The sequence below is a fragment of the Epinephelus moara genome, chromosome 22 (genome assembly GCF_006386435.1).
Source record: "Epinephelus moara isolate mb chromosome 22, YSFRI_EMoa_1.0, whole genome shotgun sequence".
NCBI lineage: Eukaryota > Metazoa > Chordata > Actinopteri > Perciformes > Serranidae > Epinephelus > Epinephelus moara.
This window is the reverse complement of record NC_065527.1, coordinates 29,038,245-29,063,069: the sequence shown is the minus strand read 5'-3', so window position 1 is coordinate 29,063,069 and position 24,825 is coordinate 29,038,245. Positions and strand designations below refer to the sequence as shown.

The window sequence follows — 24,825 nt, the reverse complement described above, 5'->3', positions numbered from 1 at the left end:
TTTATTTCCACCCCATCAATCCCTCTTTTTCACTTTGTTATCAATGGCACCGCAATTATTGGGCTTTAAGAAACTGTGGACATTCGGCTATCATGACATTTCGTAATGGTATCCAGTGATATAGCCTACCAATGCGATTGCTAAAGCCAGCTAAACAACGAGGTCATGCACGTTAGGTCAAGATGAGATTAGACAATAGGTAATTAATAAGCACACACACGAAATGATTTAACTTGAAACTGGTACTCCGTTGCACCGACGTAAATCTGTTGGTACCCTTAAAGGTACCAAGTTCGACACCAAGCCCTACACATCTTTTTTTAAACCCTGAATGTATCACAGTGACAGTTTAACATATCTGTGTATGTTACAGGAGGTAACTGGGAAACTGAATAGTCCCTCAGTTGGGCAAAAAAATGTCTTGATGCTTCTAAACCATAAAAAGATAGAAGAAACATCCAATATAATAGACAATCAGATTGGTAGTAAAAGACAGAGGATGAGATGTATCACATGTTTATGCTCAGAAAATAAAAACATAATTGATGCAGCACACCAGCCTCCCTGCACAGCGTCTGTCATTACCTCTATAATCACAACATCTGTCTCCTCTCTGCAGCCAACTCACGCAGGCCAAACAGGAAGGGCCTGAGGAATGACAAAGACAAACCGCTGCCCCCCCTGCTGGCCAGGGTGGGAGGCAATATCGAGGTGAGCAGCAGCTCCTCCACTATTTCTTGTCCATCTCTTACAGCAACTTCACTAGATTCCCACAGTTCAAAAGTAGCACTACTTTTTGTTTGTGTAAGTAAAACCTGACACTTTCTGTTCTTCAGGTGTTGGGTTTCAACTCTCGGCAGAGGAAGGCCTTCCTGAATGCAGTGATGCGTTATGGGATGCCTCCCCAAGATGCCTTCACCACCCAGTGGCTGGTCCGAGACCTGCGAGGGAAATCTGAGAAGGAGTTCAAGTAAGAAACGCTGCAGTGTTGCCTCTCCAAAAAGAAGATAGATAGATGGATAGATGGATAGATGGATAGATGGATAGATGGATAGATAGATGGATAGATGGATAGATGGATGGATGGACCTCTTTGCCATCTTTTTGGTTGCGTTTTTGTTTATTATTTGATAACTTAAAGCTGAAATTTATTTGCAGAGTTGGAATATTTAGTAAAATAAGTTTGTAGTGCATTAAGAGGAACAGAATGATAAATTAGGTTATGATATGTTAGAAAAATGTTTAAGAGGCCAAGGACAGTCATGCTTGCAATTATTTTCTACTGCCATATGAGATCAGAGCACCATTGGGGAGTAAACTCCAGTAAATAGTCTGCACCAGGATGTTACACTTGCCTGCAAACACTCATACCAGGGCAGCATCAGCCGTCAGTGCGAGTTCTCAGCTGTAATTTGGCAGTAAATAAGCAGCCGTGTGTCTGACTGTGGGGCTGTTGAATGGATTTGTGCAGTTAATTTATAATAAGTTATTTTTAGGCCCTGGTTACGTGTTTGCTCCAGTTCTGAATTTTCACAGCTCTCTTGCAGTAAGTGGTTTTGGATGAAACAACTTTAGCCTTGAAAATGAGAATGCTTGAAATCTCACAAGTCCTTGAATTTGACATGCCCACCTGTACGTACTCTGCGTAAATTAATGAAACAAACCTTTTTTGTTTTCTGCATAGTTTAACTTCATCAGCATTTTTTTTTTACCTAGTCATAAATGTTTTCCTCTCTTTTCAAATATTCTTAAATAACCCTTTCTTCTCTCTTTCTCTCAGGGCGTACGTCTCTCTGTTTATGCGTCACCTCTGCGAGCCCGGAGCCGATGGTGCCGAGACCTTTGCAGATGGTGTCCCCAGAGAAGGGTTGTCACGGCAACACGTCCTCACCCGTATCGGCGTCATGTCACTCATTCGCAAGAAGGTAACAAACACAGCTTCGGCTTTTTACTTTGTTTTCCTTTAGTTGTTACAAAAATGGAGAGAACGAAGGCAGTGAAAGAGCAAAGCAGCTGGAGATTGTCTTTTTCCATTAACTTAAATCGAAGACGTTAAAAAAAACACGTCACTACTTTCTAGAGGATTGGCTGAGATGGTTTTTACCAAGTCCAGTTTAATAGGAATAATAGATTCATTTAGAAACTATCTGAAAAATCAGCTGTCCAAACTGACATCTTAAGAGGTTTTATTATTAGTGATGTTTCGAGCCCTTTTTTCGTCGGCCTCCTGCAGACTTTGTGCTCTTCATGTGTTCCAGGTTCAGGAGTTCGAGCATGTGAACGGTCAGTGGTCAATGCCCTGGATGGCCGAGCTGGAGGAGAACAAGAAGGCAGCGGCTCAGCCCGACTCCCCCGGGAAAACTCCGTCCACTGGCACCCCTGCCGACACGCAGCCCAACACACCTGCTCCAGGTAACACACGCATGTCCTCTTTCTGTAACGGTTAAACAACAAACACACACTCAGAGTACATTAATGAATAAATGTGTTTGTCTTTTGTAGTTGATGACTCCTCGAAGAATGAGGAGGCAGTGAAGGATTCAGAGAAGGAGGTGAAGAAAGAGGGCGAGGCGGAGAAGAACGGCAAAGAGCCTGCAAAGGCCAGCGATGAGGTAATGACATGGGTTTTTTTGTTGTTGCAACTTTGCATCACTTTTGCATTTTCATGTCATTTAATTGTACGTCCCCGTTGTGTAAAGGCTTTAAATGTAGGATCTCTTGGATTCTCTTGAAAGTATTTATCTAAGATGTCACAAAACTCCATCCGCATCTCCTCCAGGTGATCGCCATCCCAGACGATGACGAGAAGAGTCCGCCAGCAGAGCAGGAGAGTAAGAGTAACGGGGAGGAGCCGATGGAGACAGACAAACCGAGCAATGGAGAGGCAGAGAGCGTTAAAGAGACTGAGGGCGAGAAGGAAAAGGAGAAGGAGAAAGAGAAAGAAAAGGAGAAGGAGGCGGAGAGCGAGAAGAAGAGTCCGGAGGAAGGAGAGGACACCAAGTCTCCTTCAGAGGCCAAAACAGACGGGTCAGAGGTCAAACCTGACGACTCTGAGGTCACAGGTGAGTTGAGTTGAGGAATTCTTACCTGTATTCAGTTTTTATTTGTCACAAGAATCAAGTAAAGCAACTTTCTGTGAGCGTTACTTGTTTTTATTCTGCAATAAAAGAATAAAAATACTTACATTAATATAAACCAATACACTGTAGAAAATACAAAGAACACACACGCTCTCTGTCCACACTGGATTCGCTAAATATGGAACTCCATCAAGTCATGTAAACAAACCACTTACCCAGCAGCTGTGCACTCACTTACCACTGAAAAGATAGGTACACACTTATTACACACCTTATTTATACTTACAGCAATACTTTTGCGGGTAACTTAAAGATATCATTGTTGTAGCTCCCATACTATATCATACCACCATGTCCACTTTGTTTAACAAGCTAGTTGCCAAATTCCCAAACGATTCTCACCAGAAATGTCCATCCAACAGTCTGACCAGGTGTAACAATGATTGGAAAAGTGTGAGCTTAAACCATTGATTTTAACTTATCGAACTAATATTTAAGATTAATCTTATGAATCATCTTTGAACATTTTGTCAAATCTCTGAATTTCACATTTCCGTTTCATAAGTCCTCCTTAACAGGGCTACAAGATATCGATACACATCAGTATTGCAACATTAAGAATTGTATAAATTCTCTAAAACACTGTATTGGTTTTCATTTGACTAATGATGTTATTATCCTAATTTGTTTACCTTAGGAATATTCCATTGTATTATTTTAGTGATATCTGCAAATGTTCATTTCTTTGCCCAGATTGCTCAAAAAGTAGTGCTGTGATGTGTGAGAGGGGCTGTGATAAATACAAATACAGATCCCTGCAAACTTTTTTAATGCACATGGGGGTGTGTTCTTAACACTATGACAGTATATCACCTTGCTTACAGTATTGCAGTATCTTGATGCATATCATATCTAGGGTTGCAGTGATATAACGACTTTAAGATATACTGTAATATAAAAGTTGATGGTTATCATACCGTGTACATTTGCTTATCTACAATATTGAAAAAAATCCAACTGGACATTAAATCTTCCCTTTGATTTAGTTATTTTCTAAGGGGAGACATTTTACACATACTTCCATTATCATTTCTTTAAGGGTCATTTTGATGATAATATAAATTCAGTAATACCATGATACCGTGAAACCACGATATTATTGAAACAGTTATCGTACCATGAAAATCTCATACCGTTGCAACCCTAATCATATCGCCAGATTCTTGCCAATTGTTGCATTGGATTTGGATCCACATCCTCTGATTAAGTCACAGCTGTGGTTGGATTTTGTAGTTTGGTCTGTGAAAAATGTGTAAATATGTTTTTTTCCCCCTGTTTAGCATCAGAAGAAAAGAAAGAAGAAAAGACAGAAAAGATGGACACCACTCCTCCTGCAGATGAAAAGAAAGGTACCAAACCCTTTTTCTGTAAGAATTCCCACAGGACACTTCAACAAACAGAAAAATAGCTTTAGTACGTAAAAAGTTTTGCAGGAAATAAGATTTATCTCAGAGTAGCAGTGTTTATTTTGGTGAATTTTGCATTCATTTGCCCAGTAACTAACCAGGTAAATAACAAATACGCAAAATGACATGTAATGCAACAGCCGCTTTCCTTTTAGTCCAGTGCTCAATCAACTCAGTGAGCTTTAGCATCTGTTCATTTAGAGGTGGTGAAACTGAATGTTTTGTGTCATAAGTTTTTTTGCTTTTCATTTAATTTTCTGTTGGCTTTGCTGATATACAGCCAACAAGCACACAGTGCACACTGCCACTGTAAGGTAGCCTTGGCTCCTCTGCACAGTGCACTAGCTGGTAGTTGACACAGCTCATTTGATGAATAGCACTCGTAATGCCATTCCACCCAATGGTGGCAGGATGGCGTTGCTGCAGAAACATTGTGCCCTCCTTAGGTGTCCCCCCCATGTCGCCCTGGTGAGTAAGCAACTTAAATTTGATCCGCAAACCCCCTTAGCATTGTTAACTATGGTAGCACCACTGGCTGTGCTGACCACTAACCATGCTAACAGAGCTAACAGTGTTTTTTGCGGCTCAATATTAAGCCACTTACTCACCGGGGCGACCTGAGGGGAGACTTGAGGGTCAACACCATGTTTTCATAGAACGCTACTTTACTAGCTAGTGTTACCAGTGCTAATCGCAGACTGGGCGGGGACACTAGCTAGCAAGCGTAAGCTTTGCTGCGGTAAAGCGTAGTGCTAGTACTTCTAAAGTGAAGAGCTGCAAAATGAACATATGCTTGCTTAACATGCAAAAGTGGTCAGAAATATTCTTGGCAGTTACCTAAATGATGGTTAACTGTTGACATCTCTGTATCTCAGCCTTGGCCCATTTGTTGACTGTGTCATCTTCACTTTCCAGCTGTAGATCTGAAGGAGGAGAAAGAGCCTCAGAAACCAGAGGAGGCGACCAAACTGCAGAACGGAGACAGCAGCAAGGAGAGCGGAGCCTCAGCCGCCACTGCTGCCACTGCCGCAGCTGCAGCCATTAGTGAGGAAAAGAAGAAGGCCAAGACCAGATTTATGTTCAACATTGCTGATGGAGGATTCACAGGTACACACACACACACACACACACACACACACACACACACACACACACACACAGTTTTAAGAATGTTTTCATTTTCAAATTAATGTCTTTCTCCCCTCTCAGAACTTCACTCTTTGTGGCAAAACGAGGAGCGCGCCGCCACCGTTACCAAGAAAACCAATGAGATCTGGCACCGTCGTCATGACTACTGGCTGCTGGCTGGCATCATACAGTATCCTTTTCTTGCCTGTGATTGGCTCTCAGATCTCGCTGAGGGGGGAATGTAATGGGGACTTGTTGATGTGAGAGAGAAAGAGAAGTAGTTGTTGCCCTTGACCGCCGCTTCCTCTAGACACGGTTACGCCCGCTGGCAGGACATCCAGAACGATGTGAAGTTCGCCATCCTCAACGAGCCTTTCAAGGGAGAGATGAACCGAGGGAACTTCCTGGAAATCAAGAACAAGTTCCTCGCCAGGAGGTTTAAGGTAGGTTTGTCTTTATATAGATGGACAGAAAAAAGTAATGTTGAAATGGGAAGGTGTTATATCAAATATTAGGGGTGTGACATCACACAGAAGTTACAGTTCGGGTCATACCTCGGTTTAGGAGTCATGGTTTTGTACAGGTGACTGAGGCAACATTTTAACTACCTTATAACTTTTATTATAAAATAAGTAACATTTCAAACACCTCTGTATGAAACTATGCAGTGCTGAACAAACCCTTTTCCAAAAGGAAACAAATCACAACAGGTTTGAAGTAGTTCCACTTCATTTACAACATCCAATCATCCCAGTGATCGGCACATCTGGGTGATGCCGTCGGATGTGCGGTAGTATATTGGATGTGTTACCATTCAGACACCTTACAGCAGAGTGTCCTCGTCTTCTGCATAACTCTATCTTCGCTGCTGTCGTAGATGACCGGGAACCTGCGGCTAAGTCTTCCACTGACAGTGTACGGCTAAAATTTTAGGGTAGCACCCACACTTGTAAACTTTGGTTCAGCATTACGTAATTCAGCCTACATTCTTCAAGAATTATTTTTCTTTGAGTTGATCATTTATGCATTTACTTTGTATCTTAATACATCAAAGAAAGTAAATCTCTATGAAATTAAAATAATTGTTAAAATTGTGATTTAAAATTGCCATCTAAAGCACAAAGTGCAGAGTTTTGTACTTTCCAACCTTAACACAACACATTTCTTTTGCTGGAAATACAGCTGTCAGTTTCCTTCAGGACATTATCAATGATATTATCAATGAAAAATAACAATCAACCCATGACAACCAGAAAGTCAGTGAAATTACAAAACAAGTTCTCTTTAAGTTATCTCTACGGTAATGCTGACACTCCCTCTCCTCTCCTCTCTCCTCCAGCTGTTGGAGCAGGCGCTGGTAATCGAGGAGCAGCTGCGTCGCGCCGCCTACCTCAACATGTCTGAGGACCCCTCCCACCCCTCCATGGCCCTCAACACTCGCTTCAGTGAGGTGGAGTGTCTGGCCGAGTCCCACCAGCACCTCAGCAAGGAGTCCATGTCTGGGAACAAACCAGCCAACGCCGTCCTGCACAAAGGTGAGAGATCGAGCAGGAAGTGGGAGAATCTCTTTTCTAATGTTGTTAACAGCGACTCTCTGCAGTTTTGTTTGGTTTTATTTGGGCATGAAAATACTGACAGGTGAATATACAACTATTAACTTCTTACTTGTGTTTACTAGTGCTGCTAATTATTTAATACAACTTTTTAGTCATTCAAACATTTTTTTCTCATCTAGTGTTTTGTTACATAAATCATAAACATGTTCAGAAAAACTTTCAGAAGTTATTCATTTATTACTTCTGCAAATAAAATAATTGAAACTGATAAAAATGCATCTTTACAATTAAGTCAGAACATTAATGCATGGAGCAGAGGGAAAGTCAAAAGTAAAGGAAGGAAGTAAATCATCTAGGAAATAAAATAAACTGCCCTTAAATCAACAACCATCAATGTATCCTTATAATTCCTTATCTCTCTTTCTCTCTCAGTGCTGAAGCAGTTGGAGGAGCTGCTGAGCGACATGAAGGCGGATGTCACCCGCCTGCCAGCAACCATCGCCCGGATACCCCCGGTTGCCGTGCGACTCCAGATGTCCGAGAGGAACATCCTGAGCCGGCTGGCTAGTCGAGGGCCAGAGACACAGACACAGTCACAGACACAACAGGTACACAGTTCATCAGTTTCTGGCAGGATATGAAGCCTCTTCCTTTAAGGTCTCATTATTGAGGATGTGCAGAGTCAAAACAAATAAAACTAACTTTGTCGTTTCCATTTTCCTCCTCCAGATGTCGCAGCAGTAGACTGAAACTCTGCGCTTTACCTCGAAAACCAACCCCCTGCCTCACCTCGACATTCCTGATTGGTGCACAGCAGAGTCATGGACAGCGCGTTCAAGCTTGAAGCCACGCCCAGTTCACTTCCCCCCCTTAAACAGACTTTAAACAGAGTTTTTCTGGAGGATCGAATCCCTTCCCCAAGTCTGAGGCTGTGGACAGAAAAGCTATTTTATTTTTTTCCTCCTTTTTTCAATTTCTGTATTAATATTATTGATATAATGTTATTATGATGGTTTTTTGGGACCTAAATAAAAAAATGAAATAAAAAATGTGTCTGTGGTCAGTTACAGTTGCATTAAAACTACAGGCTAATATAATTAATTTGATTAGTTTATTTTATTAAAGAAAAGGGAAAGTAAAAACGCATATCTGCAACAGTAGGTAGGTGGAGAAAACTCCTATAATCTCATTCAATCTACTAACTATTGTTTTATATTCAGGTGTATTTAAAAGTCTAAGTCCAAATGTTAAGAAAGACACTTGCAGTTGTGCTTTTGTACCTAGAAATGAAGAATTACTTGCTTTAAACCGATGACTTCAGAAACTTCGATAATGAAAACAAAATGTCTTTCTAAAGATTGAAAAGCCTTTTGGTATTCCTTGGTTTTAATTCTATGCAGCTTACAGCAGCTCCTGTATTTCCTTTCTGCGTGGCAACTGTGTACAGTTAGTGTTTATAGCACGTGTATGGTCAAGAGTTTTGTTGTTAATCTCACTTTTGCAGGGTGAACACATTACAAACTAAGAATCTGCTTAGACTTCAGCAACACTTTTCACTCCCAGCTTGTCAAACGCAGCAGCTTGGTCAGTGGCCTTATGTTTCAAACTATGATGCTTGAGATCCCCCTCTAGCAGCAGTTATGGACCTAAGTTTCCACTCCTGTGCATACAGTGCTGTTCAAAATAAACTGTGATCACAGGAAACAGGTTTCAGCACCAAAAGTACTTTGTTAGATTTAAGTAAATTGTTGGTTTGGGTTAAAGTGACATTGGCCTTTGGTTTAATGTGAGACACACAGTCTCCTGGGTGAAACCATTGTGTTTGTCTCATACAAATGCTTAACGTTGCCTTGTGCGTTGGTATCAGACCAGGCTCCAGGAAGTGCATCGAGCTTTGTAGCCAATTTTTGTGGTGGCCACTGTCTGGTGGCATCCTGTTGTCAGAAAAGACCTTTTCCCATTGACTTACATAGAGAGAAAGACGGCTGTAAATCAGTGGATACTTTTTTTTTGAGCCTCAACCCCAATGAAATGACTCATTTTACAATCAGGGTTTTATCCATTTGGTGTGATAACAATAGGATAGTCTAGAAGTGAAACAAAACTGAATCATTTTATCTCCATTTAAGTAAACAGAGCGCTAAACCAGAAGTAGCTGGCTCAGTCAGCAGAAGCCTCTGCATTGGAGCTAATCATCTGGGTAATATTGGCTTCACATGTCACTCAGTATGTCTACATGACATTAAAGAAGACTTTTTAAACACTTTTAAACATGCTAGCCCGACTGAAATCGTACTAACTCAAATTTCTCAAAGGCGGACCAACACACCGAGGTAATGTGATTGGAGTCAAATTCCTCCTGCACATATACAGTCAATCAGACCCAAACTGGTATAGGTGCTTTGCACATGCTCCAGTTTCTACCCAGAGCTTTGACCTGGATGTTGAAAGCATTAAATGTGTAAAAGAAGAAGAAGCAGGTAACAAGATGGCAAAATCTACATCCAGAGCCCTGCATTTTTTGGAAGGACGAAAAGTACAGAGCTGTAAAGTTGTCCACCATGATGCCTGTTTGCCGCTAGCTAACTGCAGCTATGTTGTTTGTCCATTTTGTTTTGTCTGTGACATAAAAGGTCAAAGGGAAAAAGGTCCAAGCCACCTATTGTAGCGAAGTCAGACAAACTTTGGTCAATAAATTGCTTGTATACTGGGACAAGGACAGTAATCCATTTAAATGGCCGAGTCGGGCTATAACCATAGCCCCACTTAACTGTGCATGTAAACATACTGATTGAGCAACTGAACGAGGCCTCGCCATCAATGCTGTATCCAGTTCTCTTTATTCATCCATGTATCAGACACCTAAGAGTGTGATAAAGTGTCAGTACATAACGACCTGAGAATGAGAACTGGTTGAATTTAGACATACTGACATACTTCTTGTGTTCTGACAGCTGAGGACTTGTACCGGTAATGCTGATGTGGACGCTCAATGGCTGTTGTCGGTCTGGCGTTCCATGCATGCACATTTCCTGATCCTGATCCATTTCCAGTTGGTGGCTGTAGAGATGGCCAAATGAAGCCTCATGAAGCATTTTCTTTATTTCATGAGCCCACTAGATGGTGCTTTTTGTTCAACAAAAGGTTGAAAGCACACTGAATTGCCATTCTTTGAGCCTCTCTCGTTAAACCAAGAGCACCATCTAGTGGGCTCACAAAATAAAGAAAATGCTTCATGAGGCTTCATTTGGCCATCACTAGGTGGTGGTAATGCACCATACCATTGTTTGCCAACAACCATAAAAACCAAGAAGGAGAATCATGCATTCATTTTGCACAAGGAGAAAACTGTGACCTCATGACAGCAAGAGGAGCTCCAGTGTTTGTTGTTTTTGGCCAAACACGAAAACACAAAAAGAGAAAATCTCTGAACAAGAATAGGACCGGGGACGGGGAATACAGTAGATAAGTCAAGAGAAGAGAAGCATCGACAAGGAGAAGCATCACCAGCAGGAGCATGCACACTCTGCATGCTTGCTATGTGTACAGGGGTCTGCGCAGACCCTGACAGACGTGGGCAGATAATGACATTTACGTCACAGACAAAAACAGACACCAAAAGTATGAACTGACCCTAAATATGTAGACAAGGCAGCTTTTTCGTTTTGTTTTTGATCAATGCAGCAATTCCTATTTGTGACTACTAGAGGCAGATAAAGACGATACCATGTTTGGTTACATTAAAACAACTTTCAGAGTAAATCAGGGCACAAATAAGACACTTCCACTGCAAACATTAATTTATTAGAATCCCAGGCAATAATCAGAATAATGCGCCTGTAATGTTTTAGTGTCAAATGTTTGTCACTTCTCTTTACCTGTGATATCCAGCAGTACTGAGGGAGCACTAAACACAGTGGGATTAATGCTCAGTACCTGCTCACAGTTTTAAATCTCACAGTTTCTCTCTACATTTTAATGATCATATCTGTAATATCTTCAGTCTCACCAGTTTCATTCAGAAAATGCCTCAAAAACACACAGAGGAGTCACATTCAAGCAGAGCACACAAACATTCAAACCACAGCTGAAGTGCACAAACACAAGTCAGGTCGGTTCACGAGACAATAAAAATAAAATCAGGACTGTTTCTGCATCACAACTGTTACAACAACTCAAACTGAGGCTGGACAGACAAACTGAGAAAAAAAATCAACTTTGTTCTTGTCGTGGTTCTGCAAGAAGTGAAATTTCTGCTCAAACATCAGCAGCAGTACCAACACTGACAGCAGGGGGGCAGCTTTCCTGAAAAATACTGTACAACACAGCAAAGAGGACAGAGAGGAAAAGAAAGCAGGAATCCTCAAACTCAGGATTAAAATACTGTTCAGTGATGTTTTAGTTACTCAATTTCATAAAAAAAAATCAAAACAAAAGAAACACAGTGTTCACTATCATTCAGTTAGAACCAGATAAATATTAAAGTCTAATTATTACATGCAAAAAAAGAGTTAATTTATATCACATGGATTATGTATGGAAATTATGTTATAAACCATTTCTTAAACTGTCACTCTAATTTACTGCAATCTGTTTTTTTAACGGACTCTCAGTCCAGATCCTCCACGTATCAGTGCACAAGTTGTCATTTCAATTTCTGGCAATTATGGCAAAACTATCATTTATATTTCTGCATCTTTAATATCTTAATTTCTGATGGAAAATATCTCCTGGCCTGTCTGCTGCTCATGCTGATGTATAAATAAAGAAAATTTAACAAGAAGAAAGAAAGAAAGAAAGAAAGAAAGAAAGAAAGCAAGGAAGAAATTAAAAAGAGAAAGAAAAAGAAATTATGAAAGAAATTTAAAAAGATTAGACAAATTAGAAAGAAAGAAAAAAAAATAAAAGAAAAGAGAGAAATCTATAAAGAAAAAGAGAAAAATTAAAAAGAGAATGTATAAAAGACAAGAAAATAAAAAGAAATTCAAAAAACTGAAGAAATAAATAAAATAAAAAGACAAAGAAAGAAAGAAAGAAAGAAAGAAAGAAAGAAAGAAAGAAAGAAAGAAAGAAAAAGAAAGCGAAAATAAAATCAAAAAGAAAGAAACGAAAGAGAAATTAAAAAAGAAGGACAGATTGGGAGATGACAGAGCAGCTGACTCAACATTAGTTTTGTGTCTCTAAAACTTTTTCTGTAAGAAAAACTTGTTTTAAAGCCAAGGAATGACTGAATGAATAAATAAATAAAATGTTATTTGACATAACAACTCCCCTGTAAACCCTTCTGTTGGATGATTTTGATTCTTTCTGGTTATTATGGCTCTTTGTCAGATACTGGAGACCAGCAGTTCATACTGGTGGTCAGTGGAAACCAATAAAAAGGTCACAGATCACTTCCTGTTCCTTTAACTTGGCCCGGAAAGTCTTTTTTTCTTTTAAATCTCACTTTCTGTGGCCCAATTTCCAATTTTCTAAATATTATTTTTTTTAAAAAGAGTTTTGACTTTCATTTTTCACACAGGATAATACAGCAATAAAAAGGGGGAAAAGTCTGCTTGACTTTTCTTTAATTCATTTATAATTTAAACCGTCCCATCTGGTACCCAAAAAAAAAGCAAGACTATGACATTCACTCAGGATTCCTGCCCGAGAGAAGTTTTCCACGAGGAGCGGAGAAGAAAAGGAGGCACTGGAGCACATTACAGATCAAGCATGGAGGTTTCTGAGGAAGGCATCCGTGAGGAAGAGGAGGGTGAAGAGCTGGAGGAGTGCTGAGGAGAGGCTCAATTTTGGCTCGGTAGCGTTGGTGCAGACTCGTCCTGCGACTCGTGTGTCCATCCCTGAAGAGCAGCTCAGTAGAAGAAATACACTGAGGAGGGAGAGCAGAGATGAGACATTTAAAAATATTAACAATGACAATTTAATGACAGCTGGACAAACTCCATCTCCTGATGAAGAGCATGTGATACGATTGAAATGTACTTAAAGGTTCTGTATGTAACTTTCAGATAATCTTTGTTAATGATGACACCAGTGGCCGTTAAGTGAACTGCAGTCAGCATCTTGTTGCAGTAGGCGCCAGTCAGTAGTGATGGCCAAATGAAGCCTCATGAAGCATTTTATTTATTTTATAAGCCCATTGGCACTTTTTGTTCAGCGAAAGGTTGAAAGCACACTGAATTGTCATTCTTTGAGCCTCTCTCTTTAAACCAACAGCGCGATCTAGTGGACTCATAAAATAAAGAAAATGCCTCATGAGGCTTCATATGACCATCACTACCAGTCAGCAACTGGGTATTGGCCAAAATAGTGACATGACATAGGCTACATGAGACTGAATGTGATTGATCAGCATCATGTTGATAGAATGCTGTAAAATTTACTGAAATCATATTTAGAATACCGTTACTATCTTTAATGTCCCTACATTTCATTTGGACCATTAGCTTAATGAAACTAGCTAGCTTGCCATTTGTAAACTACGTTTTTAAGCCCCAATCACACAGAAAGCGCTTTAGCAGCTGGAGGCGGCTTTTTGTAATTGTTTTTATGTGAATGAAGCTTTTTGCTTGCTGTTTTTGCGTTGCTACGCGCTTCACATTTCTGACCGAGGCATGTGGTGTTTTTGCCAGAGCGCTCTGAACTCCTTCAGTTGAAAAAACTTCAAGTCAGAGTGGAAAAGCGCCCTACATCGTCTCCAATTTTTTCCCATCGTCCAATTAGATGAGCTGAGAGGCGGGCCTTCGATGGTTGTCAGGACAACAAGTTTGGAGTTGGTAAACAATGGAGGAGAAACTGATGGTGGTGGTTGCTGGATACCAAGAGCTATACGACTTTACGAACTGCAGTTACCATGATTAAAATATAAAACAGCAGGCATGACAGCATATAAGTGCAGTACTTGAAATGGCCATCATCGAGGTGAAACTCCTGGACCAACTGGTGGTACTCCCTATGATCCACCTTCTTTTTTAGGGTCTGATGTACCCACACAGATCTCTGTTTCCCTGTGCCCAGCAAACTATTTGCTGACAGCCTCTCACTCCAACCAGAGCCACAGCAAGTACCCTCTGCCTGTCCATTTTAGTAACCAGCTACTAATTACATGGGAAGGTTAGGGTACGGAGGTGATGGGGTGGTTGCCTGACAATAATAAAAAGGTGCAGTAAGCGTTTTTTTTTAATAGTGGCATTCAATTTTTTTTTTTAAAAAAAGGCAGTGCAGTGCGCCTTGCATTTTTCAACCTGCAAAACATGTTCTGTGTGATTGGGGCCTTAGCTAACATTAAGAAGCAACTGAAGGCAGGTCCATGCAGATTAGCTTTAAAGCTAACTAGCTAACCTTAGTTCAGGTGCAGTTAGCTAGTTGAGCATCTCTGCCTTGCATCACTCTTGGCTACTAGAGAGCCATTGTTCATTGCACACCTTATCTGGTGAAGTAATTTGGCAAGCTAGCTGTCTACCATAAAACTTCAATTAAAAGCCTAGTCCTAATTAAAACACCCAGTCCCTTTTACTAGCCCGGTGTAGCTACACATTTTGAAAAAATAAAGGCCTGTCTAAATTAGATGCCTCGTCTGGCTGCCAAGCAGTTCTTTTTTTTAAAAAAAATTAATAGAAGGTCTTTTGATGTATGAGAGTGGGTTGTTGACTACGTCAAATTGTGTCCATACCTCGATTTCCCTGTAAATTATTTATATTCTTTTAGTCCGTAAGGGTCATCAAATCAAAACAATCAAAAGGGTTTCTTTTTAATAAAAAATAATCCAAGTCGTGAGTATTGTTTTAACAGGATGAAGTGGTGTTGTGTCGGTATGCCCAGTGCTGTAATCCTCGAGTGCTGTGACTCACTCTCTCTCTGATGTGCTGTCTGTCAGAGCTAGATCAAATGAATGATTCATAATTGATATGTTATCTGAAGCCTAATTTTTAAACAAGTAATATTCATACTGGTTTCAATAAACAATTTGAATGTATTTTCCTATCTTTGCTTTGCTTTTGTGTGAAATAAATTAAAGGCCTGTCCCATAGAGACGCCTGTCCCTAATATAGGCCTGTTGATTTTAGGTTTAAGTAAAGCAAAAACAAAATGAGTATGAAAAATAGGAAATATTTTGACAAAATCAGACCTGGAAAAAAAACCTGCAAAAAAAGAAACTAAAAAAAAGAAACACTTTGAAAATATACTGTTTTCTGTGAAAAGCTACAAACTACAAATATCTAACAGCAGTTTTTCCAAATCTACAGGAGTATTGTTTGATAGTTTTTGACAATTTTTTTGGTGAAGAATCTCTCTGATAAAAGTGAAGCCTGACTGCTGTATGTGACAGAAGTGTGTTTGTGTGATGTTAGTTTACTTACAGAAGATGACTCCAAAACATATAACACCTACAACTGCCATGATGATCATCATCTGGAAGAAAAAGAAATGTTGATGAATAAACTGAGTGTGTTAAATAATCCTTAAATCTCTTTTATTTCTGATATCAGAGGGAAAAAACATGTGGTTGACTAATTTAGACTCCATGTGTTGCTTATTTTATTTTAGACCGTGTGATAGTGTTTTTTATCACCAAAGAAAGAGAGTCTTATTCTTTGTTAGTTATGGAGGATTTTCTGGGTACAATATACAAAGTTACACAACACAAACACAGTCAGGTGGTGTGTGTGTGTGTGTGTGTGTGTGTGTGTGTGTGTGTGTGTGTGTGTGTGGACCTAAATACTCCATAAATAAATCCACATGATGACATGAGAGTCAGAGCTGCTGACAGACAGGCAGGAAATCACATCACCTCTGATGGGGGGAGGGTGAGAGAGATTAATAAGAACAAGAGGATAGAGAGAGAGAGAGAGAGAGAGAGAGAGAGAGAGAGAGATTGGATGAGCTTGATGAGTCTGCGGGTTGGTAGAATTGCAAGAGAGAAATAAGAGAAACCAGATGTTGATTGTGAGCTTGTTTGAGTGTGAAAATGAAGCAATGAGGAATTTAAGGAAAAAGCTGGAACTATCACCTCACAGTTGTATGCGTATGCCAACCAGTCAGGTTGCAGTTTCATCCATGTCTGTCCAGACACACTGTCAAGACTTTGAAGGACTTTAATAAAAGGTATTATGTGTATAAACATGGATGCTTCACACACATCTTCCCCTGGCAGCACAGAAGAACTATACAAACAGCACAGTTTCAAGGTGGACACCCAAGATTAGTGTCACCAATTCAGAATCTGACCCAGTGTCTCCCCTTCTGCTTCTGAGATATGACACTGAATAATGACCAGGAAAGTGTTTCGCAGAACATTATGATGTCACAGTGAAGCTGACCTTTGATTTTTTTTTTTATCTAAAAAGTCAGCATTTTACACTATTAGACATTTGTGTGAATTTTTGTTGTAATTAGCATGTGAATTCTTGAGTTATGGGCAAATTCATGTTTTGTGAGGTCACAGTGACCTTGACCTTTGAACACCAGATTTTAACCAGTTCATCCTTGAGTCCAAGCAAATCTTAAAAAAATCCCTCATGGCCTTCCTGAGATACTGTGTTCACAAGAATGAGCAGACGGAGGGACAGATGAAACCTCACACACCTTACTCTATTCAACAACAAGCACACCACGAATGGTGTCATCACATTACAAACTTAACATAAAGTTATGTTTGTAACATAAACATACGTAGATAAGATTTAGGAAAGTTTTTTATTTTTATTTAACCTTTATTTTACCAGGAAATAATCCCATTGAGATTCAGAATCTCTTTTCCAAGGGAGTCCTGGCCAAGACAGCAGCATAATAGTTCCACTAAAAACACAACAGGTTAAAACAGACAACATGAAACAAACAGTTATGTTGCGCAAGTTAGTTTTAGGAAAAGACACATGGTTGCACAACCTATTCTCAGACAGTCTTTATGATATCCTAAGAATTTGTGCCCTACGGATGACATTACGTCCTTAACGTACAGTTATGTAATTAGGTTAGGTTTAGGCAATAAAAGTAGCTGTGGTTATATTTAGGAAAAGTAACACAGTGAGGAAGAACATTCAAATGACTCAAAGTTCACAAGGATCTGAACATGGGACTCCAGAAGAAAGTCCCAGGCAAAAGTATTTTTTTGTGACCCATCCACCACCCCAACCTGCCTCCTTTCAAGCGCTCGGGTCTGCCTCTCACATGATCGCAGCCTTTCAAAATACTTGGGATATTTACAAATTTGGGTGCATTGCTTTCATCTAAACAATGTTTGAGCACAGTCTGGATGGCGACATCCCTTAAAATAACTCAGTTCACTTGGTTTCACACAGGACATAAACACTGGTCTCCTGGGGGACAGTCCTGTGTTTGTTTGATGTATGTCTGACACTTGATGCAGACTTTCACTCTTTATACTACTTCCTTTTTTACTCCCATCAGTGCATTGATCACATGATTGCAGCCTTCCTAATTAAATGGGTTAAACACAAATTTTGGTGCATTACTATTCTTACGTATACATATGTATTGTGCATGACAACAGTGTGATGGACGGATGGACTGAAACAACACTAAAAGATAACGCTTCTGGCCACAGCTGGCGCTGGTGTGGAGGCATGAAAAGTTTAATTTCCTAAAAAAGCTGGTCACTGTAGTTTTTAACAAATGGGAGGAAATAGTGCATTTGTTGGGGACTATTTTCAGCAGCGGATTAATCCACATTTAGTGAGTATTTGTGGCAGCAGGATAGTGTATGTGGGACTGAGTCAAAATGAACTACAGTGTTTGTGTTTATAGTAATGAAGGAACATGTCACCCAGTGACACAGAGTGGCTTTTAACACTGATGTAGCTCTATGGCACAGAGGTAGAGAGAGATATCAGGCTTCAATACACACACAGTGATTGTTTCATTGTTGGTCTCTTACTGTGATTTATTTGCATTAAGAAAAATATCACCAGCCTAATATGTGACATAACTCTTCACAAAGTCATTAGAAGCCACCGTGTTCTCAAAAACAACAAAGAACAGGACCTTGGTGTTGTTAGGGTTAATATTAGAGACTAAGGGAGTGCATTATGTCAATGAGGGTCCTCACAAGTGTAGGAATATTAACGTGTGTGTGTGTGTGTGTGTGTGTGTGTGTGTGTGTGTGTGTGTGTGTGTACTGGGGGTGGGTGGAGTTACATCATAAATCACAGCTGGCTCTTTAATCCCAGACTGTCACTGTAATCCAGATTGGGATTTCTCTCTGTGACTTCCTGGTCGCTGTCAGTCAAACTCTCCTCTCATGTAATCCTCCTCTGACTGTCTGAACGGAAGCTTCTGATTGGACGCTCTGGAATCTGCACTATCTGTCCGTCAGAGGCGGAGCGCTGGATGAACTGATGCTGCTGAGATAAAAATGGTTTGGCAGCCGTGGCCAGGATGAATGGATGAACAGGGACAGTGTGTTGTGGTGATGGAGGTGAATGAGGGATAAGGGTGGTGGCTGAGCTGAGTCAAACTGGAAATTGTTTCAGCCTCATTCAGCTGATGAATTTATCCAGAACAAGCTCAACCATAACTGCAGCCTGTTGTTAAGATACAAGTTATCTCATCAGTGTTATCATTTATCAGTTCTGCAGCACAATATGTCAACAAGTACATTTGTCTCCCTCAGGATGTCATTACTGTCTCACATTAGCTAAAGTTGTGATGATGATGATGATGATGATACCTAAATGAGAAGAAAGTAAAATAAGAAAATAGGCTATATTTTTATTTGCCTCCCAAAATGACCCGTATAACCGTTTAAAAATGACTTATGAGTGTTTTCTGCTCTGCCACCTCTACAGCTGTGGTAAAAGTTGATTGCACGATGTAATGGCTATAGAATAATGACACCATAGGCTTTTAAGCCGCATATCCAACAAACATGTTCGATATAGAGCCTTAGAATCGTACGTAACCAGTATGGTTATGTACCTAAACTCTTAATCTGTTTGCAGACAGTACTTCTAATTGTAGGTAGGGTTGTTACAAGATGGTATTAACTGTGTCAGTGGTCCTTGCAGCTCTCGCCATATTTCCTTTTCCCCGACAACACAGGTTAATGTCTGAACCTTGTTGATCATCCATAGGACAGGGTAGTTTTTGTCTCAGTCAAATGGGATATTGAAATGTAGGGGCTTTGTGGTCTGTGCATTGAGTCCTTGTCAAGTGATGAGTGATGGTTTCCTCTTGTCTAATCAACGGACTGCAGTGTTTATAGCTCCACTTTTTAGAATTGGATCAATGTGCTAGGTACATCAACAGAGGGGTGACGAAAAAACGGGACAGGATAGAATGATTGCTTTGTTACTGTGCACAACTTTTGACAATGGAAATGCAAAAATAATCGTTCCAATGTGTAATAAACTGAACTGAACCGGACTGCTTTGTGGTATAAGCCTTGCTTTCACTATGCAGTTTTCTCTCCCACTGGGTACGATTTCCCGACAAAAAAATGAAGACTTAATTTACAGCCCAAAGGAAGTGCGTCAAACACTGAGCAAGAATATCAGGAAGAGAGTAGCACTTACAAAAGTTATCTTATGGCACTTTTTATATAGTACAGGTATAAACCATACTATTTAATTTACAAAGACCTAACATTTCCCTGAGGAGCAAGCACTTTGGCGGCGAGAAAAAATGTCCTTTCAACAAGCAGAAGCCTTGAACAGAACCAGACACGAGGTGGGCAGCCATCTGCCTCAACTGGTTGGGTTGAGAAATTACAGGAAAACAAAAAGTGATGCGGTTGTCGCACAACAGCTATGCTGAGCAGGTCCACTTCCACAAAGTGCACTATACTGACAAACCAAACCAACACGGTCTCACTCCAAAGTCATTGAAATCGGGCGCTTGGGCAGTGACTTCCAGCACTGGACACCAATGAAAAAGCACAGATAGGACAAAGAATGCATCACTGTCTCCAGTGACTAAGATGAATGCCTGTCCATCCAACTGGTTCCCTCAGAGTTTTTCCATTGCTTACAGCATGCCGTACTCCTTTCACCTTTCCGTCAGAAAAATAGTCATAATTCGAATGACCACAACAGTTTGATTGTAAGGAAAATGTAAATATGTGTTGTTTTAGGCAAATAATCCATGCTGCCATCTTGCTGGTGAGAACAATCTTGCTGCAGAGTCCTCCTTACTTGTCTGTTGAAAGTCAGTCTAAGCAGTGAGGTTACTTCCTATAAAAACTATATTTTGCATGACACTCCATCACTGGTATCCACACAATTCATATCTACATCATCTAGAACAGATTCTGATTGTCCAGTTTTCAGCTAACAGACTCAAGCAAATGATTTTCAAACTAGAATCTTGTGAAATCAGTTTTACGGCAAGGTAAAGAGATTTAAAAATATCCCTGATTCATTTGTGGGACACCTTGTTTCAATAGAAACTTAATGAACTTAAACTAAAATGTGTTGAAAGAAGCAGAAAACATCTGACACCTTTTGCAACCATTACTTGGCACACACATCCTGGCAGCTCATGTTGCCATAGTATACATGTTACATCCTACAACAGTAATGAATAAAACATCAGATGTCAGTTTCAGTTCAGAGGGATGAAGTCACACTGAGGGATGGGTGCTACAGATGGAAAGTCTTCATGTAGCATTGACAAGGGCCGATGCATGATGGGAAACAAACACCAAACATGCCTACCTTGCAGTTTTTCCACCAGTACTTGTTCTTGAGTTTGGCGGCGCTGCTCTCAAACTGCGAGGCTCCGGCCTGTAGGGCGTCGGCTCGGTCGTCCAGCTCCGACAGCTTCTGATCTCTCTCCAGGACTTTGTCCACATTCACACGCATGATGTCCACCACCTGTCAGACAACAAAACCTTTCAAAACACCTTTCAATAATCTTAATTCATTGGTCATTTTAGTGTCTCATTTTTCCTTTTTTCATTCATTGTAGCCTGATTTTATTTTAAAAGTGCATTCCTTTGTCTCCGAGCAGTTTCCTCACCTCGTCCACCTGTGCTTGTGTCTGCTGCAGTCGTCTGTTGCTGGTGAGGTTCGGGGCTGGAGCCGGAGGGCCCCCCTCCCCCTCTGGGGCCCCGGGAGTACCTGCTTCTGGAGTGGACCTGCAGACAGACAGGGCATGTGAGACAGAGGAATAACCATAAACTATCATTAAAACAACATTTCAAGTTCAGTTCAGTCTTTAAATTTAGAGTTGATTTATTTTGTTTTTTGCTCTTTGGCCATACGTGGCAGTTACATGGATGCTGAAGCATAGCTCAGTAATGTCTTAGTGTTATCACAAGTATCAATTTATCAATAAATATTGATTCTGAATATCTGAAACAGTTTCAATACTCATTTTCCTCAGTATTAATACACCAGTACCAGCTGCGCTGTCTTATTGTTAATGTTTGGTGTTAATTGGGGGTCAGCGTTTCGATCCCCGGCTCCTCCAGTCCACATGTTGAAGTATCCTTGGGCAAGATATTGAACCCCAAATTGCTCCCGATGGCCGTTCCCTTAAGTTTGAGTGTTTAAAATTTGTCACCAAAGGCATCAAAGATCAAATCCAATATCACAATAGATATGTACTTTTATTTGTCCCTGCGGGGAAACTGGTTTGTCACACAATTACAAAGTCAACATAATGAAAGTCACACATCCCCAAAAATCATCAATAGACATACATAGAGATAACACACATTCATATGCCCATACAAATACAGGAGGGGGGACAGACCAGACTAGCTGGACATGTTTTGGGACAGGGACAAAGTGGCAACAGTGCATGGGATTAGCTGCTAGTGCATTACCTGTTTAAAAACTTAGTGGTGTGTGGAACAAATGAAAACTTGGTTTTTAGTGTATATATCATCGCCCAGATGGCAATAGATTAAAAAAAGGAGGCAAGGGAGTTACTCTGGTCACCCGTAATGTTGTTTGTCTTTGTCTCTGTACATGCATTCCATACTCAGGAAAGTAATTCCTAATACTGTTGTTTTTCTGTGCCTCTGTAGCATTACTAACCCAGCTGATGATGCAGAAGGATAAAACGCTTTCAGTAAAAGCACAGTAAAACATTCTGAACATTCTGTTGTGGACATTAAAAGATTGCAGCTTCTTTAGAAAGTACATTCTTTGTCGTGTCTTAGTGCTTCTGACGTCAGTGCACAGGTCCCATTTAAGCTTGTGGGCAGGCACGATGCCAAGGTACTTGTAGTCTGTCACAGTTGTTATTGGCTTCCCATTGATAAAAGTCGGGACAGAGGATTGCAGCCTCCTGAAATCTTTTTTATAATTTCCTTTGTTTTAGAGGTGTTCAGATCGTGTCTTTATGGTAGCTGCCCCAAGGTTTTGGAGTAGCCTTCCACTCTCCATCAAATGACACTTTTAAGAAAAATCTTTTAATACTAATGTAATTTTAATATTTTGGTGTTTTATAATCTTTTTACATAATTGTTCTTATCGTTTTATTCTGTTTTACATTTGTGTACATGTTATACTACTATATATTTGTGTGTCACTCTTTTAATTTGTACAGCACTTTGGTCAACTGCAGTTGTTTTTAAATGTGCTATATAAATAAACTTGATTTGATTTGATTTGATTCAGGAGTAGATTTGGCTTCTCACTACAGTAAAGAAGTAGTCAAGAATTGCCCCATGCTCCTCCTCAAATTGGGATGGGACATAATGGATGGAAGATCTGAGTACTCTTAACTGGAATAAGAAATCCAAGGGCGTAGGTTTCATTTCAACATTAGGAAGGTGGATTTGGGGGTCAAACACTTAATTTGCTGTATTCTGGTGAATTTATTTGTACCTTTGTACCTCAGTTTGTACCTCTGCTGCATCAATTCATGATTTAAACTAGGACTGTAGGACTGTCAAAATAACACGTTAATTTCGATTTATTAATCACAGTAAAAAATAATGCAGAAAAAAATTAACGCTGATGATTCACATTTCGTGGTGCCCTTTGACATGGTTACTGAAGGCCTCAGTGGCTTTGTCACATGATGGAGGCAGACGAGACGACGCTGCTTGGCCCCGTGAATGGAACATTTACAACACCCAGATGGAACTGTTGATAGGAGCACCATTCTCTGCAATTTCTGCAGTAAAGAATTTTTGTACCATTGGAGAACTAAAAGCCTGAAATATCACCTCAACATAAAGCTTTTAGCAGCAAACCTGGAGGCCCGAGCTAGTACAGCTTATGATGCTATGATGGTGTTAAGATGCAAACTGAATACTAAGCCTACCTGTGACTAAGTAACAAACTCTCTTGCAAAATGGACTGCAATGGACTGCAGACCAGTTTCGGTGGTAGAGGACAGGGGCACGATTGCGTCCAAAATCCAGCAGCTTTACCACAACACATTCGCCAAAATTCATTTGAATTTAAATTTTTTAAATACTTTAACAGCAAAAAAATGATGTATAAGATTAATTTAGATTTATACATCACAAAGGGGGTAATTAATCAGATTTTTTTAATCCCTTGACAGCCCAATTTAAACATTTAAATTCTGTCAGAATGAATGTCCTCTGCTACTTTCATGTTCTAAGTTATAAGGGGTACGTGTCCCCTGCATTACCCCATAATCTACGCCCATGATGATATCTGTCATTTGTCTGCGACTTTATAAATCAGAATCTGTCAATACAGAGGGAATTTTTAAAACCCCAATTCAGTAACAGAGACATGACTCATCAAACTTTGGCCTCCATCCATCTAATCAAAGTATCAGAGACTGAAACAGCTCAGCAGCAAACACACAGCAGGTGGTTTGATGCATGGTCACACCAAAAAACAGCTCACTTGTTTGACAGCCTCAGGCTTGTTTTCCAGAGGCAAAATGGAGAAAGATTAGTGCAGCAGCAGCAGCCAGAGGCTCCGGACAGATAAACATGCACGCAATAATTCCTCCCCCTCCTCCTCCTCCTCCTCCTCCTCCTCCTCCTCCACCACAAGAAACATATAATAAAATAAAACATTATAAGCCACATTTTATCCAGCTCTTTGTGATGCTGTGAGCTGAATAAAGTGTGTGTTTGTTTGATGGTGTGACGATTAATAGTATAAACGCACTTTAGCCGATCACAGTGTTATTGATGGATAGTTTTGTAGGTGAGTCAGCCGGTGAGTCATTGTACCAATATTTCTGCTGCAGCCCAGAAATGTCCAGAAACACAGACAAGTTTCGTTTCAGCAACATAAACGTGAATAAAAGCAGAGCTCACTGTTATGTAAATAAAATGAGGGAAATGTGAATTAAATGAAGAATGTGTAGTTTTCAAACACTGGAAACTACACTGAGCAGGATGTTTCTATATGCATGTAAATTAAACTTAAAGTTAAGACAGTGAGGAGATATTCCACACAGTCAGAGTTTATATATGATTAAAAATGAAAGAAATATGGAGTACTCACATCTGAGCGGCAGGATGATGGAGATAATCTGAGTCCGAGAGAGAGGGAGGGTGAGACAGAGAGAGAGAGAGAGAGAGAGACAGACAGACAGACAGATCCAAGCTGAATATAAATGAAGGATGACTTCAGGCTTCTCTCCTTCAGTGATTCAGTTTTTCTATAAGACCAAAAAACTACAACTCAA

General features: G+C 40.2%; 2 protein-coding genes across 3 annotated transcripts in view; one reads left to right on the top strand and one right to left on the bottom strand.

The window, feature by feature from the left end:
• The window catches only part of chd4a (chromodomain helicase DNA binding protein 4a), a 37,019-nt gene extending 28,740 nt beyond the window's left edge, over positions 1–8,279 (top strand). For both annotated transcript variants that reach the window (XM_050033939.1, XM_050033938.1), the window contains exons 29-41: positions 620–711; positions 837–970; positions 1,781–1,925; positions 2,259–2,412; positions 2,503–2,612; positions 2,780–3,062; positions 4,421–4,489; positions 5,462–5,653; positions 5,756–5,864; positions 5,985–6,117; positions 7,014–7,209; positions 7,663–7,838; positions 7,960–8,279. In XM_050033939.1, the coding sequence (XP_049889896.1) occupies positions 620–711; positions 837–970; positions 1,781–1,925; positions 2,259–2,412; positions 2,503–2,612; positions 2,780–3,062; positions 4,421–4,489; positions 5,462–5,653; positions 5,756–5,864; positions 5,985–6,117; positions 7,014–7,209; positions 7,663–7,838; positions 7,960–7,974 (1,808 nt within the window). In that variant the 3' untranslated portion in view covers positions 7,975–8,279. The remainder of the gene's footprint in view (positions 1–619; positions 712–836; positions 971–1,780; positions 1,926–2,258; positions 2,413–2,502; positions 2,613–2,779; positions 3,063–4,420; positions 4,490–5,461; positions 5,654–5,755; positions 5,865–5,984; positions 6,118–7,013; positions 7,210–7,662; positions 7,839–7,959) is intronic.
• Positions 8,280–11,012: 2,733 nt separating this feature from the next.
• vamp1a (vesicle associated membrane protein 1a) lies at positions 11,013–24,825 on the bottom strand. Its single transcript, XM_050034455.1, has 5 exons — positions 24,642–24,825; positions 21,208–21,325; positions 20,904–21,062; positions 15,591–15,642; positions 11,013–13,099 (listed from the first exon to the last, which is right to left on the bottom strand). Coding segments are annotated over exons 1-5 (348 nt in total). The 5' UTR covers positions 24,644–24,825; the 3' UTR covers positions 11,013–13,082.